Source organism: Cetorhinus maximus, chromosome 6 (assembly GCF_964194155.1).
Source record: "Cetorhinus maximus chromosome 6, sCetMax3.hap1.1, whole genome shotgun sequence".
Lineage (NCBI taxonomy): Eukaryota > Metazoa > Chordata > Chondrichthyes > Lamniformes > Cetorhinidae > Cetorhinus > Cetorhinus maximus.
In genome coordinates, this window is record NC_135884.1 from 92,980,949 (window position 1) to 92,997,140 (window position 16,192).

At 40.9% G+C, this 16,192-nt stretch overlaps 1 protein-coding gene across 4 annotated transcripts in view; it reads right to left on the minus strand.

Annotated features, from left to right (window-relative positions):
- The window catches only part of cbfb (core-binding factor subunit beta), a 102,068-nt gene extending 86,095 nt beyond the window's left edge, over positions 1 to 15,973 (minus strand). The window contains exons 1-3 of one of the 4 annotated variants that reach the window (XM_078544070.1): positions 15,728 to 15,973; positions 15,339 to 15,425; positions 10,955 to 11,071 (exon numbers count right to left, since the gene is read on the minus strand). In XM_078544070.1, the coding sequence (XP_078400196.1) occupies positions 10,955 to 11,071; positions 15,339 to 15,425; positions 15,728 to 15,805 (282 nt within the window). In that variant the 5' untranslated portion in view covers positions 15,806 to 15,973. The remainder of the gene's footprint in view (positions 1 to 10,954; positions 11,072 to 15,338; positions 15,426 to 15,727) is intronic. The other 3 variants (XM_078544069.1, XM_078544068.1, XM_078544066.1) reach the window with 3 other exon arrangements.
- Positions 15,974 to 16,192: the final 219 nt, after the last annotated feature.

Consider the following 16,192-nt stretch of genomic DNA (forward strand, 5'->3'; position numbering starts at 1 on the left):
CAGTCAAACTCGGATGACATGAAATTCCAAACATGTCAAAGTCAACCATTCCCACCAGCAAATCCCATAGAACGATGTCCGTGATAAACCGAAATTCTGCACTGGTAATTCTGGATTAGCCAAACTTGTCTAAGCTTGTCATATGGTTGTGCCGACTAGAGCGGAATTAGACCACAGAAAAGCATGAAATCATGGAGCCTGAGGAGGCCACTGACCCTGAAGAGTCCAATGAATGCCCATCTGCTCGTCCTCCTGTTTCCCTAACCGATGCTGCCAAGGCTGTAGAGATGCTCCAGGATTTCACACTGCACCACGAAAACACTGAAAACACGTTTGACTGCACTGACGTTTGGACTGTATCACACAGGTCCGAAGACAGCACACTAAACAGAAAAAGGATTTGGAGTTTTTCCAGAGCTAACTCCTAACATTTTTCAATCTTTCAGTCTTTTACAAGGAGAGCCCATTGTAAGGAGTGAACAAATTGAATAAAGACTTTTCCACACTTACTGCTTTAGTGTGTTTTCATTTGGCATTTTGACATGGACCATGTCTGTAGGCATATCAGGTTACGAAGATGCATTCATGTGGGAATGGGAGCTCCTCAGCTTTCACTTAATACAAAACTGGAGGCAGATCCACTGGGATTCAACAGATTGAACCTTACATCAATTCTGTTGCATGGGAGTGTGGAATTTTTTGGTATTTTGTATATCAAACAGGTCGTCATTTGGCCAACTGGTCTATGCCAGCATTTATGCTTAACAAATCCCCTCCCACCTTTTTCACACCATCAGTGCATCCATCTATTCCTTTCGCCATGTGCTTATTTAGCTTTTTCTGAAATGTATCTATGTAACTCCTCTATTCATGGGATGTGGGCATCGCTGGCTAGGCCAGCATTTACTGTTCATCCCTTATTGCTCTTGAGAAGGCTGTGGTGAGCTGCCTTCTTGAACCACTGCAGTTCATGTGGTGTAGGTACACCCACAGTGCTGTCAGGGAGTTCCAGGAATTTGGCCCAGTGACAAGAAGGAGTGGCAATATATTTCCAAGTCAGGTGTGTGGTTTGGAGGGGAACTTCCAGGTGGTAGTGTTCCCATCTACCCGCTGCCCTTGCCCTTCCAGATGGTAGCCGTCATGGGTTTGGATGGTGCTCCCAAAGAGCCTTGATGAGTTCTTGCATCTTGTAGATGGTACACGCTGCTGCCATTGTGCGTCGTGGTGGAGGGAGTAAATGTTTGTGAATGGGGTGCCAATCAAGCAGGCTGTGTCCTGGATGGTGTTGAGTTTCTTCAGTGTTGTTGGAGGTGTACTCATCCAGGCAAGTGGAGGGTATTCCATCACACTCCTGACTTGTCTTGTAGATGGTGGACAGGCTTTGGGGAGTCAGGAGGTGAGTGACTCACTGCAGGATTCCTAGCCTCTGACCTGCTCTTGTACCCAAAGTATATGGCTAGTCCAGTTCAGTTTGTGGTTAACCGTAACTCCCAGGATGTTGATAGTGGGGATTTAGTGATGGTAATTCCATTGATTGTCAAGGGGTGATGGTAACATTCTCTTGTTGGAGATGGTCTTTGCCTGACACTTAAGTGGCACAAATGTTATTTGTCAATTGTCATCCCAAGCCTGGATATTGTCCAGACCTTGCTGCATTTGGATATGGGCTGTTTCAGTATCCAAGAAGTCGAGAACAGTGTTGAACATTATGCATCACTGTGAACATCCCCACTTCTGGCCTTATGATGGAAGGAAAGTCACTGATGAAGCAGCTGAAATGGTTGGACTGAGGACACTTCTCAACTGCTCCTTGTGGTAGCAGGTTCCACATTTTAATCACTCTGGATAAACAAGTTTTTCCTGAATTCCTCATTGAATTTTAGTGACGTTCCTTATAATTATGGCCACTAGTTTTGGTGTTCCTCCACAAGAGAAAACATCTTCACTACATTTACCTTGCCAAAACCTAACAACTTTCATTAGGTCATCCCTTAGCCATCTCTTTTCTAAAGAGCCCAGACTTTCCTAATAGCTACAAGCCCTCTGTTCTGATACCATCCAAGTAAATCTTTTTTTAAAAAAAAAGACCATTTCCAGTGTCGCTCTATCCTTTTCACATATGGAGACCAGAACAGTGTACAGTACTCCAGGTGTGACCCAACCAAGGTTTCAAACAAGTTTCAACACATCTGCTTTTTAATTCTAATTGTGTAGAAATTCACACCAGTGCTTTGTTTGCACTTGTTTTGTTAACCAGCCTTGCTCGTTTTAACAAAAAAGGAAAATGCTGGAAACACTCAGGTCTGGCAGCATCTGCGGAGGAAGAGTCAACATTTCAAATTGACAACCTTTCATTAGAACTGAGGGGTCACCCTTTCCATCCCATTCTTTTTGCTTCTCCGCCCTATTTGGATCCCACTAAATGCAACATCAGTGTTTTAATGACAATAAATAACAGTTTAATGAAATCATACGGACTCAAAATGTTAACACTGTTTCTCTCTCCACAGATGCTGCCAGACCTGCTGGGTTTTTCCAGCATTTTATGTTTTTATTTCAGATTTCCAGCATACACAGTATTTTGCTTTTAACACAGTTTAATTGTCTTACTGGCTCTGTCCCCCTATGACTTGCTCACATAGATCATTAATGTAATGTGTACTCTTGTGCCTGAGATTTCTTTATACTGTATGATAAACTTGGTACCACTCCTCAACAATTCAGGCAAGTAGAATTGCAGAATTTTATAGCTCTGGAGGCCATCTGTGCCCTCAGTTTTCTGAAAGAGCAATCTAGTTAGTCCCAACCCATACTCAGTCCAATATATTTTTCAAATATTGATCATGTTTTGATTCAACTATTACCACTGCTTCTGGTGGGGAGCTTCATGGCATAACAGCATTCCATATCAAAAAATATTTCCCCTAACCTCCAATGCTTTATAAACATATTCACAAGGTAAATTACTTCAACTAACTTTTTTTTTTATAAATTGTACCTTCATCAGCCATGTATTTCAGTGCTGTGAAGAATTTTTTGAATATATATATAAATGCAAGTTGTTTGTGGCTTTTTCTGTCATTGTTCTGCCCTTATATCGTTTTAGTGGGAGCTATCTTCAGTTTCCTTCCCATTATTTGCTGGGCCACTGAAAGAAGGGTTTGTCCTGATGTTGCATTGAGTCACCCACTAGGTGATTGCGAGGGGCTCCGTTCAGTTTTTGAGCTTTCCCACTCAGTAGTCTGTGGCTTGGCAATACTTGACCTGAGTTCCTTACTGTTCGTAGTGCGTCGGACCAGTGCTTCACGTGTCAGTGCAGACTCGATGGGCCGAAGGGCCTCTTCTGCACTGTAATATTCTGTGATTGGCGCTACTCCATCTTTTCCCTCATCCTCTTTTTCCTAATCACCCACTCCGTTCTTAATCTCCTCCTGCCCTACAATTCTCAGGAGAACACTGTATTCCTCCCATTCTGGTCTCTCATGCACCCTTATTTCCTTCATTACATGACTGACAACCATGTCTTCCGCCATCTAGGCCTCAAGCTCTAATTTTCCCCACTTCTCTTGTCTCCATTAAGTAGCCTCTTAAAACCTACCACTTTGATCCAGCATTTAGTTATCTGTCCCAATATTTCATATGGTTGTGTCAATTTTTTTTTCTGATTCCACAAGCTTTAACAACGCAGATTCCATTGACATCAGGTGATGTGGTGAGCTCATGAATGCTGATAAATGGAAGAGCCAAAGGCAAGAGGGAGCATCTTCTTAGGCCTCTAAAACACCCGAAAAAGGAGCAATGTTGTCATTGCCTCAAGTGGCATAGCACAAATCCAGATGCAATAGCCCTGGAAACTACATCAGAAACTGAAATTCTGTATACGGAATGTGAGCAATCCAAAAGGATCCAAACTCCAAATACAGAGTGGCATCAAAGGCGACAGTTGGCAGGATTGGATGATGAATTAATAGGGTGGACCAGAGTGAACACCCTGAATTAATGGGAAGTCAAAAGATAAGGCATTAGTTACAGTAATTGAAACAAAACAAAATTGTTGATAAGCTAATGACAAATCGTTTTCCAAAGGCTTCATGTTTCATTAATTGGAGATTTCTTTTTCTTGGTGGGGGAGAGGGGTGGAGAACAGAAGCTGCCAGGTGAACTCCAAACTCATCTTTCCACAGTTAGCTTAGAAGGGGCAGCAGCACAAATACAAGATCAAGCACAGCAAAAAAAAAATCCCTGCAACAAAGGAAAGCTTCCTCACTCAGCAATAAAAAAAAGTTGCAATTTGTGTAACTAAACTAAATCAGATGTGCTTTTCTGAAAATAACTCTGCCCAAAAGATGGTGTACTTTCTAAGAAACAGGTATTACGGACCTGAAATGCCTCAGCCCAGCCCAATCAAGAGGTAGCAAAATAGAATGCCAAATACAAATTGCATGTTTTTGAAGAAAAAAAAGAGAATTGCAATAATGAGAAAGTCATCCTGCAGTATATCTAGAATCTAAAACTTCTAATCATAATGCTGTATGTGCAAGTTTACAGTTTTAGTCAAATAGGCCGCCCTATGTTACTCAACATTAGTAAGCAGGCACTGCACTTGGATTTCTATAATATTTCTTATTGTGCTGCCAATGAGCATGTAGTGGTTCCCTTCAACTTCTCGTGAACAAATGAACCATCTGAATACATCATGACCCATTCAGATTCCAAACATATTAAAACAAGTCTCATTTTGCTTGATTACTTCAGTAATTAACCACACTTTACATACCAAAATGTTGACTTATCAAGACAGCCACACCATGAAACCAAGAATTCAGCTCCTAAGGGCATTTGCATTCGCTCAACTTCACAAAATACAACATTTTCTTTTCAATCTACTTTCATTGTTTTCCCCTGCAGATTATTCAACCCACAAGGTCAACAGTTTATTAGCCAATTATCAAGCACCTCTCACTCCATAATACTAAGATTCCAGAGCAAAAATTACAGCTGGCAAGATCAGTCAGTTTGGAGATGTAATTCAAACAAAAAGTAAACTAACAGCAAATGGATATACATCTTAGGATACATGGTCAAAGCCAGATATTACTTATGAGTATTTACAACTGTTCATTTAATTGCTTGAAATAGCTGTATCAGCTGGCACTACAAAATTTTGTTCAAATCTGCCAACAGACAGGAAAAAAAGTTTTAAAAGGAGACTCACATCAATGAATATATTCATTTATGTACAGAACAGTGAACACCCTTGTTACACAAAAAAACTAACATGGCACCATAAGGCATGTTTTCATCTTCACCATACAGGAGGTAGTCCAGCTGAGCAATTGCTCACCTGTTATAGAACCCAACTAAATGTTGTTCCACTAAACTTAAAGTTCTCCTTGCATTATCCATAATAACTGGCATAATGAGTTCCTATCCTCTTTGCCTTCCAAAGGTCTTTTTTGGGGAGGGAAAGATGACAAATGAAGAGGGAGGAGAAAAAGATCCAAGTAGCGAAACATTGTGACCAACAGACTGGTGAAAAATACTTTATACTGTTGCAGTGCCCAGTTTGCCAGTCAAGGCCACTCTAGCTTTTACACAATTGACGAACATTAGCATGTTAGTACCCTCCAGCATTTTACAACACAAGACTCAGTTCTTGGTGGTGTACTGGCTTACTGATACCACAGGAGGTTAACGGCTGTACCCAAATGAGTGTACATTGTGGTACAGTATTTTCGTACTTTAGAGATAACTAAGCTTAAATCCTTCCCACCTTCAGTGTAATTTTATAGAGACTTCAACTGAAACAGAACCCATAATGAATTGTGCAAAATAAGTTCACAAGCAGCAAAGAAAGCTAGGTTGAGTTGTGAACACAGTATTGCTGGTTCTTAATTTCAGTTGCCCTACTTCTACTGAGAACAGAATCAATTCAGTACAGCTAGTTTAAATGGGGTATAAATGAGTGTTAAAAGTAAAACATAAATGAACAAATTATGCAACATTAGTTTTTCTGAAGTAATTGTATTTTTGATCAGACAGAGATGAAATCAGTTATAGGAGCACCACTTTAGATAACTCAATTTGAAATGAAACATTTAGCTGTTGCACTCAAGACCTCAACTACAAAGTGCCCTTAGGTCACAAATCAAAACGTATAGCATGAAATTGTTTCCAGATTTAAAATAAATGGCGCAAAGACACTTGTTTAAAAGCTAAAAGGTGAACCACTGGTCTCAGACAATACCCGTAATCCAAAGTAGGCAGCAATGTCCCCACAAGCTCAGTGTGCTCTTTCAATATCCGTGGTATGCACAAAGATTTAACCATCTCACTGACAAACTATTTTTACACGTTGTATAACATCTGTCATCCAATTTGCACCCCCTGCAGATGATACCAAATTGAAGACATTATTTGGTTTGATTTTGTAGAAAATACAACAAAATAGTCCATTGAACATTTAAATCCTAACTGAAGCTAGCCAGTTCAATCAAATTACTTGGACCAGATATAATTTTGATTTTTTTCCTTTTCAAATAATTATCTTGAATGTTAGAATCTGTCTCAATAGCTATTCATTCCATTTCAGTGAGGTCAAACCTTTTTCCTTTCATTCTCCAAGTGATAATCCACAGCTAGATCAATCATATCGAAATCTTCCATAATCTTGTAAAACTGAATTCCCTCAATCCCTGTCCTCAGAGAAAAGATGCATTTTTTTCAGTGTCTCTTCATAGCAAAAACCTTGATTCCTGGCATAATTCTACTGAATCTTTACTATACCTTTTACGTGGCTCTAAAATTCTTCCTATAAGGATTCTCCATGCTTAAGAGTCTTGCTGTTTAGGTAAATTTCCTTTCCCACTGTTCTGTCCCCACACCCCAATTGTTATTTCACATTCAACACTGAATTACATCTACTACTCATCACAACTCTTAAGTAGCCCTTATTGTCCTCCTGTAATCTTCCTCCATTTGCTGATGCTCAATATGACATCATAAATGAAATTCAGTGCAATTCCTCATGTGCCTTTGACCAAATCACTTACAGAAAGTAAGAAATTTCAACAGAAATTCTTTGGAAACACCACTACCCACATCCTAAAGAAACAACCAGTTACCCTCTATTACCAATTTTTTGCATAGCCATCTCTATTTGCATGAATGCAGTTCCTTTAATAACGTGCACCAGCATAATCAAACACTTGCGTGCCACCTTAAATGGCGTCAAATTTACCAGGGACAGCATCAGAGAATCGGTAAGGCACAGGAGGCTACCACCTGGTCCATCGTGTCTGCATGAGCAACTCACCTAGTTCCATTCTCCCACTTTCTCCCCATAACCCTTTCAAATAACAGTCCAATTCCCTTTTGAATGCTTTAATTGAACCTGCCTTTACCACACACTCAGAGCACTCCAAATTGTAACCACTCGCTGCGTGAAAAAGTTTTTCCTCATCACTATTGCTTTCCTCAGAACACAACTAACTTTGTCAAATACAATATATCCATTACAATTTCATGCTGACCGTCTCAGACTAACCCATACTTTTTATGTATTTTCTAATTTCAGCCAGTATAATGGATTCTAGAGATCGACCCACAATCAAGGCAAGATTTGGTAGCCCAAATCCTTGAAAGCAAATATGTGCAAATTTCAAAGCTGTAATTGTTTGCCATTGAAGCAGAGTTGTTAAGAATGAGAACACGGATATTCCACTGCAACTACACCCATCTCTTTAGTATTTATATAAATACATTAGATACTTAACATATTTGACATTAATGTATTCTACAATCAAACTCAGTTCTCATTGACCTGCAAAGGAGTCATTCTCCTTTTCTAGGTCAGGAGATAGATATATAAAAAAACTTTTATTTCTAGGAATCACCTAGAACTGACCAAAACTGGATCACTGGCTGTTGAGACAGACTGATTTTTAACAACTAAAATTAGTCATTTCTGGAGTTCAAGATTCAATTTTTATTATCATCCAGAAACTGTACAAGCTACTTTAGAATATCTTAATTGACTTTAATTAAGTGCCTTTATAAAAATGTTAAGAAATACAAAGGATGTCACTAAAACAAACTTGTATCAGCAGCGATGCTACTTTAGTTCTCCGAATTACCATGGATTTAAAGTTACATTAAAAACATCAGAAAAAAGTGTAGGATGAGGAATAGCATTCAATACATCAAATCTCATTTCCACCCCCCCCACTTCTTGTTACAATTCTCCTAGTTTTGCATGCAACTTTGTTCTGATCACCCATGACAGAGATTATTCCAATTAGTCACATTTTATGCAAGAAGAGCATAAAAGGAGAGGCTGGGGATCAAAACAGTTCTGATCAAGCCATGAGTTTGAACTGAATGGAGGAAAAATAAATTGGACAATATCATAAGACAAGGATTCACTTCAATTAAGTATACTGTTAAGCTTTTAATTTAAATTAATCAACTATAAAGACTGGATCAATTAATAGTATAAAAACTAAAGCCAATTTGATATTTATCATAATTAGTATTCAAGTAATCAGATCTAGGGGAAGTTAAATTAAATAGCAAGGGATATTAACACTAAAGGGGTCTGAATTTCTCAGTTAAAGTCTGAGGGATAAAGATAATAAGAGCCAAGTAAAGCATTTAAATTAATTCCCTATAAAATAGTGATGTCAGCACATGGGAAGCAGCTGATTGGCCGGCCCATTCAAATCTTCAGCTTATTCCTGTTAAATTAGTTAATAGTCCAATAGAGGCATGGTAGGGGAGGGCATCGCAGTCCCATGGAGTGCATGCTCTACATGGGAATTCCAGGATGCTTTTCACATCCTGAACAACCACATGTGCAGGAAGCATTGTCAGCTGAAGCACAGGTTTGAGCCTGAGCTGCATCTGGAGTCCCTGCCTTGCATCCACAAGGTTGAGTGTTTCATGGGTAGCATGTTTCTGGGTATATTTCACCCCAGAGCTTAAAGGTATGCAGGCTGCGAGGGCGTGGGTGACCACAGGCAGTCAAGGAGGACCAGGCAGGTAGTGCAGGAATCTCCTGAGTGCAGCTTGCTCTCCAACCGATATTCAGTTCTGAAAGTGATAGCTCCTTGGAGTGCAGCTCAAGCCAAGTCCAAAGTACCACAGATGACTCGGCTATACAGGGGTGCAGGAAGTAGTTTGGGAAAGCAATAGTAGTCGTGGATTCTATTCATTAGGGGAACAGGCAGGAGTTTCTGTAGTCCCAAACGTTTGGAATGGTTAAGGGAAAATCATGTTTAACCAGCTTGCGTTTTTCTGATGAGGATCGTGCTGTCGATGTGGTGTATGTGCACTTCCAAAAGGCATTTGATAAAGTGCCACATAATAAGCTAGTCAGCAAAGTCAAAGTGCATGGAATAAAAGGGACAATGGAAGCATAGATAAGAAGTTGATTGAATGATAGGAAATGGAAGTGTAGTGGTGAACGGTTGTTTTGCAGACTGGAGGAAAGTATATAGTGGGGCTCCCCAGGGGTCGGGTTAACACCACTGCTTCCTTGATCTATATCAATCACCTAGACTTGTGTACAGCAAACAATTTCAAGCTGTACCGATGACACAATACTTGCAAGTATTGTGAACTGTGAAAAGGATAATGAGAAACTTCAAGAGGGCATAGGCTAGTGGAATGGGTGGACACATGGCAGATTAAATTTAATGGAAGTGATGCATTTTAGTAGGAATAATGAGGAAAGTCAATATGAATTAAAGGAAACAATTCTAAAAAGGGGTACAGGAGCAGAAAGACTTGGGGGTATATGTGCACAGGTCATTGAAGGTGGTGGGTGAGAAACAGGTCAAGCTATATGGGACTATGGGCTTTATAAATAGAGGCAGAGAGTACAAAAGCAAGGAATTCATGGTGAACTTTTATAAAACACTGGTTCAGCTCAACTGGAGTATTCTGTCCTTTTCACCAACTCTGGGCACCACAATTTAGGAAGGATGTGAAGACATTAGGCTGGACACAAAAAAATTGATAATTCTTCCAGGGATAAGGAATTTCAGTTACATGGATAGATTGGAAAAGGGTCATCCTTATTAAGGAAGAAGGTTGGGATGAGATTTGATGGTGGTGCTCAAAATCATGAGCAGTCAGGACAGTAGCAAGGAGGGTCAAGAACCAGAATACACCAATTTACAGTGAATGACAAAAGGACCAAAGGCAACATGGGGGAAAAGAGTGTTTTTCGTTTAAAAAAAAGTGGTTAGGATCAGGAACGTACTGCAGGCAGATTCAACCATGGTTTTCAAAAGGAACTTGGATCATTATCTTGAGAAATTTGCAGGGCCATGGGGAAAAGGCAGGGGTGTGGGACTAGTTGAGTTGCTCCTTTAGAGAATTGGTATGCACAAGACAGGCTGAAACTGCCTCCTGCTCTGTAGCCATTTTAGGATTTTTTATTATCCAATTTAAGTTCATCTTTTGCTATTTCATATTTATGACCTTTGATACCATAGTCATAATTCTAGAATAATGTACTCAATTCATTGTAATCAAGTCAATATACTTGTATTATTCCATTTGTAAAATTTGATTAAGTCTCTCCTTGTAGCTCATTAACATTCACTTGGTCTTCTCTGTACCCTCACCAATGCTTGCAAATCATGTTCATATCATAATTACCAGAAGTGCATGCATTACTCATTGTCGAACAAGCACACTAGTCTCAGCACAATTCCAGAAGGATTTGTATCTATTACTCTGGCTATATATCTAACTATTTTAGCTTTCTTAATTGCTTCCCATACTGTAAACATTTAGCACATTTGAGCAAATATTCAGGTAGTATAAAACATTTCCCAGTTCAAATTCATATAGTAAATACATTTTTAAAAAGCACCTATATAGCCATGTGAAATCTAGAATTTCTGGATTTCTCCCACTCAGAAGAATGTCAGGACTAGTTTCTTACCTTGCCTACATCACGCTCAAAGTCCACATACTCCCGTGTGGGTGTTTGTCGCTGTTCTCCATGCCAATTTGCCGGAAAAAACTGCAGAGATAGATTGGTTCCAGAGGCCACAAAAGCCTTTCAAAAAAATCAATACAAACTGTATTAGAGAACAGGACTTTAAATAAATTATGCAGTCATTTATTTTTTACATCAGTGCTACGTCCTGAGATTATAGTCTGCCAGGCGGCACTGCATACTCCAAACTCTGGAATTACATGATAAAAAAAATGATGTGTTCATGTTTTAAGTGTACAGTTACAGGCATCTGATTCTGCTTTGACACATAGCCCAGAAGATGTCGATAGCACAGGATATTGCACTAATCAATAACACAGGCATTAGTTAACTTGGTCACTGCTCAGAATAATTATGCACTTTGAAAAGCTGAACATATAATGATTATTTCTAGTGAGACATGATCAAATACAATCAGGAAGGGAGACTTTTACAATGCTAATAACGATCAGTTATGCACCCCTCAATAAAATGTTCAACATTGTGGGACTGAATGTGGTATTATAGCATGGTCTGCAGTGCAAATGTCATGTTGTCCAAGGGGAAGTGGTGGAAAGTTACTGAGCATTCTGCCAAGTTGGGAAGGGAAATGAAAGTGAAAGAAAATGTGGACAGAAGAGCAAATGTACAAAAATAAACAACCACTTGTGCATCAATTCTTGGATACAGGAATATAAGTGCTGTGTCCCATGCTCAATTTGAGATTGTTGTTTACCTGGGATTTATTTTGCCAAACTACAACATATATATTCATGTAATATCAACTCAATCCATTTAATGCATTGATATAGGAGCTTGCACAAGTTTGCTACGCAAATAGATGCCATTTAAAAAAAAATCAAATCCATCCTCACTTGGAAATATATTGACATTCCTTCACTATTGCTGGGGTCAAATTCCTGGAACTTGCTCCCTAACTGCACTGAGCGTATCTACACCACATGGACTGCAGTGGTTCAAGGCGGTGGCTCACTGCGACCTTCTCAAGGGCAATTAGGGATGGGCAATAAATGCTGGCCTAGCCAGCAACTCCCACAGCCCATGAATGGATAAAAAAAATCTTAAAACAGGTCAAGAACAGACTTGCCATTGTGCAAAAATAGAGGAGGCGCCAAACAAGGAAAAATACTTACAGAAAATGCTTGAAATACTCAGGTCTAGCAGAATCTGTGGACAGGGAAACAGTTGACCTTCTAGGTCAATGACCGTTCATTCTTTTGTTTCTGATGAAAAGTCATCAACCTGAAACATTCACCCTGTTTTTCTCTCTCTCTATAGACCCTGTTGAGTATTTCCAGCGTTTTCTTTTTTTTTAAATTTCTGATTTCCAGCATCTGCAGTATTTTGCTCTTGGTGAAATATTTACTATCCCCTCAAAGTCAGCATCCTTGTGGTCTAGAGATGAAATGGCCTTCCTTAACTGCTTTAAAAAAAAAGAAACTTCTAGTATTGCTAGAAAATGTTTGATTAAAAATGGCAAATTTTCCAATTAAAAGCTTTTGAATTTCAATGATGAATGGCTCAGAATAGCAGTGCAGCTGATGGAGCTTCATCATTCAATGTCACAGATCAGAAGGATGCAGGGTGGATGAGTTTTTGATTGCAACCATGTTAGAAAGCCACAATGGACTCCCTTCACACAGTCTGACAGCTATTGGTTCCCATAGATGGGAAATGGTATATTGCCTAGAAGGGGGAAATTATAAAAAGTTAAAAATTGTCAGATAATTTTGTCCACTGCATTCTACCCCAGGAATTGCAAAGTTATTCTTTACGGATGAAATCAGGCTCGTTTTAAAAAAAAGTCTGAAATCATCCTGACAGCTCATAGTCAAAGTTTCTGAGGCATGCCTCAGTCTCTCAGATTGACATACTAGGAGAGTTCATGTTTGACCCTGCTGTTCTGGGTTATCTGATCTCAGATGAAGCAGTGGTAAGAATGTTACCATTTTATTTTAATTCATTCATGGAATATGGGCAGAGGCCAGCATTTATTGGCCATTCCCAATTGCCCTTAAAGATGGTGGTGAGCTACCTTCTTGAATTGCTGCACTCTAGTTAAGGTTTTCCCACTGTAATTAGGGAAGGAGTCCCAGGAATTTGGTGCAGCAATAAAGGAACAGTGATATATTTCAAAGTCAGTATGGTGTGCAACTTGGAGGGGGGGGGGGGGGTAGTATTCCCACATGCTTGCTACCCTTGTCTTTTTTGGTGGTAGAAATCATCAGTTTGAGAGCAGCTATTAAAGAAACCTTGGCAAGCTGCTGCTGTGCATCTTGTAGGTGGCACATGCTGCAACCATGGTACAGTGCTATGCTCTGGATTATGTCCAGCTTTGATGGGTGTTGGAGCTGCACTCATCCCGGCAAGCTTGGAGTATTGCAGCACACACCTGGTTTGTGCCTTGTAGATATTGGAAAGGCTCTGGGGAATTAGGAGAGTCATTTGTCACAGAATGCCCACCCTCTCACCTCCTCTTGTAACCACCGTGTTTATGTGGCTGGCCCAGTTAAGTTTCTGGTCAATGATCCCAGGGTGACAATGGTAATGCCACTCAATGCCTCCAACAAGAGTGAGTGACAGTCATTGCTTGGCATGTGGCATGAATGTTAATTTCCCAAAACACCCAGCAATGAAAAGGGAAACTTTTATCATGAATCGTCATTCAAGCAGAGTCCAAATAGTATCAAAAGGAAATTAGTTAATTGCAAAAGAAAAAAATTACAGAATGAGAAAGCACGCAGAAGCTTGGGATGAGTCTATGTGGCACACTTGTAGAAAGCACAAGCATAGACTTGATGCGCTGTACAATCTGTGCTGTGACAACATGATTACTATTGCAGCAACCTCAACTGGAAGGGCTCATGTACAAAAGCTACAAGACAATAGGATTGTGCTTGGCCAAGATGTCCTTCACAATCAGACAGCCTATCAGCACTGGCTGTAGCGGCTCAAATGTGACTGGAATATGGATGATTGGATTCACCCCAATGAAGGAATTAGCACTCAAGTTATGAAGCACACACGTAAAAAGTATTTTACATTTGTTTGAGAAACTTTATTTTACCCATGAAGAATTTCATAGAGGCTGAACAAATGACACGATTACCTATGTGTGCAAGCAGTAAATTGAGCATGTTTAAAATAACCATATACTGCAAAATAGGTTATTTTCATTTGCTTTCTCAAATCTCTCATGCACTAATTTATCATAAAAATGAAACCTGTGCAAATCTTAGTGATGGTAATGACCTTAGCATTGTGCCATGAGACCCAATTGATACCAAGCTCCCTACCAAAATTTACCATTCCTCAAATTTCCCTATGTTAGAGGTGCTCCAACCAAAATGGCACTTAATTCACAAGTTCTCTCCTGACGTAAATACAATTAGCCAGATAATTGAGTCTATATATCTGAATCCCAGCACCCACCCAGCCCCCTGCCAAAAAGTGCATTTCTGAGCCAATGAAACATGTCCGGAGTGAAATCCTGCTTGCCTATACCAGTGCTCAAGAAATATACTGGAAGCTTTGTGAACCAGATTAAGATTTGACGAGCCTTATATATTTGCAAACATTAAATAAAGATGAAGTGGAGCATAAAGGTCTAAACGCTGCACAATGCCACTGAATTCAAACAAATATTAGTGTGTCCAATTATTTTTCTGCTTGAGGGAAGCTGCCATTCCCAAGAGGACCAAAAAAAATGTTTGGCAGCTCCAAATGTAATTCATATTGACAGATCAGTCAGGAGAAAAAGCATTTGCTCAGTATCTTCATTATCCAGTTTCATCCTTAGGAGATAGCTCATTTAGACTAATTCATTGCAAAATAGGCCACTGAACTTTATCCCATCCTGGACTGTACTGTGACCACCTGATACCAGGTGGATATAAAATCTAGATTACCTCAGGAGGAATGGTCAGATTTACCTACAGAATGAAGTTTTTTTTTAATTTTCATCAGTCAGAGAATGTTACCGAAAAAAATCTGAAATATAAACGTTAAATGCTGCAAACACACAGCACCCCAAAAAAAAGGGGGAGACAGGTTACCAACTGCACTGACATCCTGATAGAGAATTGCACCCTAACTAATAGTAAGATGCATCAATAAGACTATTAGTAAGCCTGCCTTTCTCTTCTGCACACTGGCTACCCGCACTAGTATTCACTGCGTTCCCCGTTTCTATATCAAGGGACAGAGTAGAGCCCTGCCAGTCGGCTTGCAGCTTGAGGGTGCCGCTCTTTGCCAAGTTATTTAATGTCAGGTACTGCCTGTGCTCTGTGTTTTGTTGGTGCCAATAACCAAGGGTTTTACTACTCACAATCTCAGACCTGCCGTCCCTACATGCGTTCTGAAATCGCATCTGCCTCTCATCGTGCGGCCGGTCACGGAAACCTGTGTATTTAATCTGTGGAGGGAAAAGAAATGAGAGAAAGAAAAAAGTTAAAACCATCGCCAGCGCGAATAATAGGTAAATAAACGTGGGGGCCCCCGGCAGCACTGGGGAAAACCTCCCCTCCCCGGACTTCCAACCTCAGCACTTAGTGAAGCAGGGCCAGTGGGTGGCCATGTGTCCCCCAGCCCCGGTCCCGGCCTCTCCTCCCGCACACCAACCCGCACCCCCCCCGCCGCCAGCCGAGCGGCAACTCGGGCAAACTTTCCCCGCGAACCGCGCCCCCCCCCCGGCTCCAGCTATGCCCGGCTTTTCACCTCGCATTCCCGGCTAAGTTTGCGGAAGAACTCCTCGTTCTCGAACTTGCTCCTCTGATCGGAAACGACTCGCGGCATCTTTCCCGGTTCTGTCTCTCTCTGAGTGAGTGTCGGACTCGGTGCTGCCGGCTCGGGCTGGCTCGCTCACTCACTCGCGCGCACTCACTTCCTCTAGGCTCGCGGGCGGCGCCTCTCGCGCTCTCACTTCCTCCCCAGGAACTTCACTCACTGCACCATTCACAGCCAGCGGGCGGCAGCAGCGCGCAGGCGCATACTCGCCCCGCGCTCTCTTCATTTACATGCACCCTGCAGTGCGCAGCTTCTCATTGGACCGCTCAGCGCAACTCATTAGCCGAGATGGCGCGGGACTGGCGGCGGGGGGGGGGGGTTAGTCGGAGGCGGCCGGAATTTGGCGATGTTTGCCGAAAGCTCCGGGAGCGTGGTGCCAAACAGACTCGGAAGTGG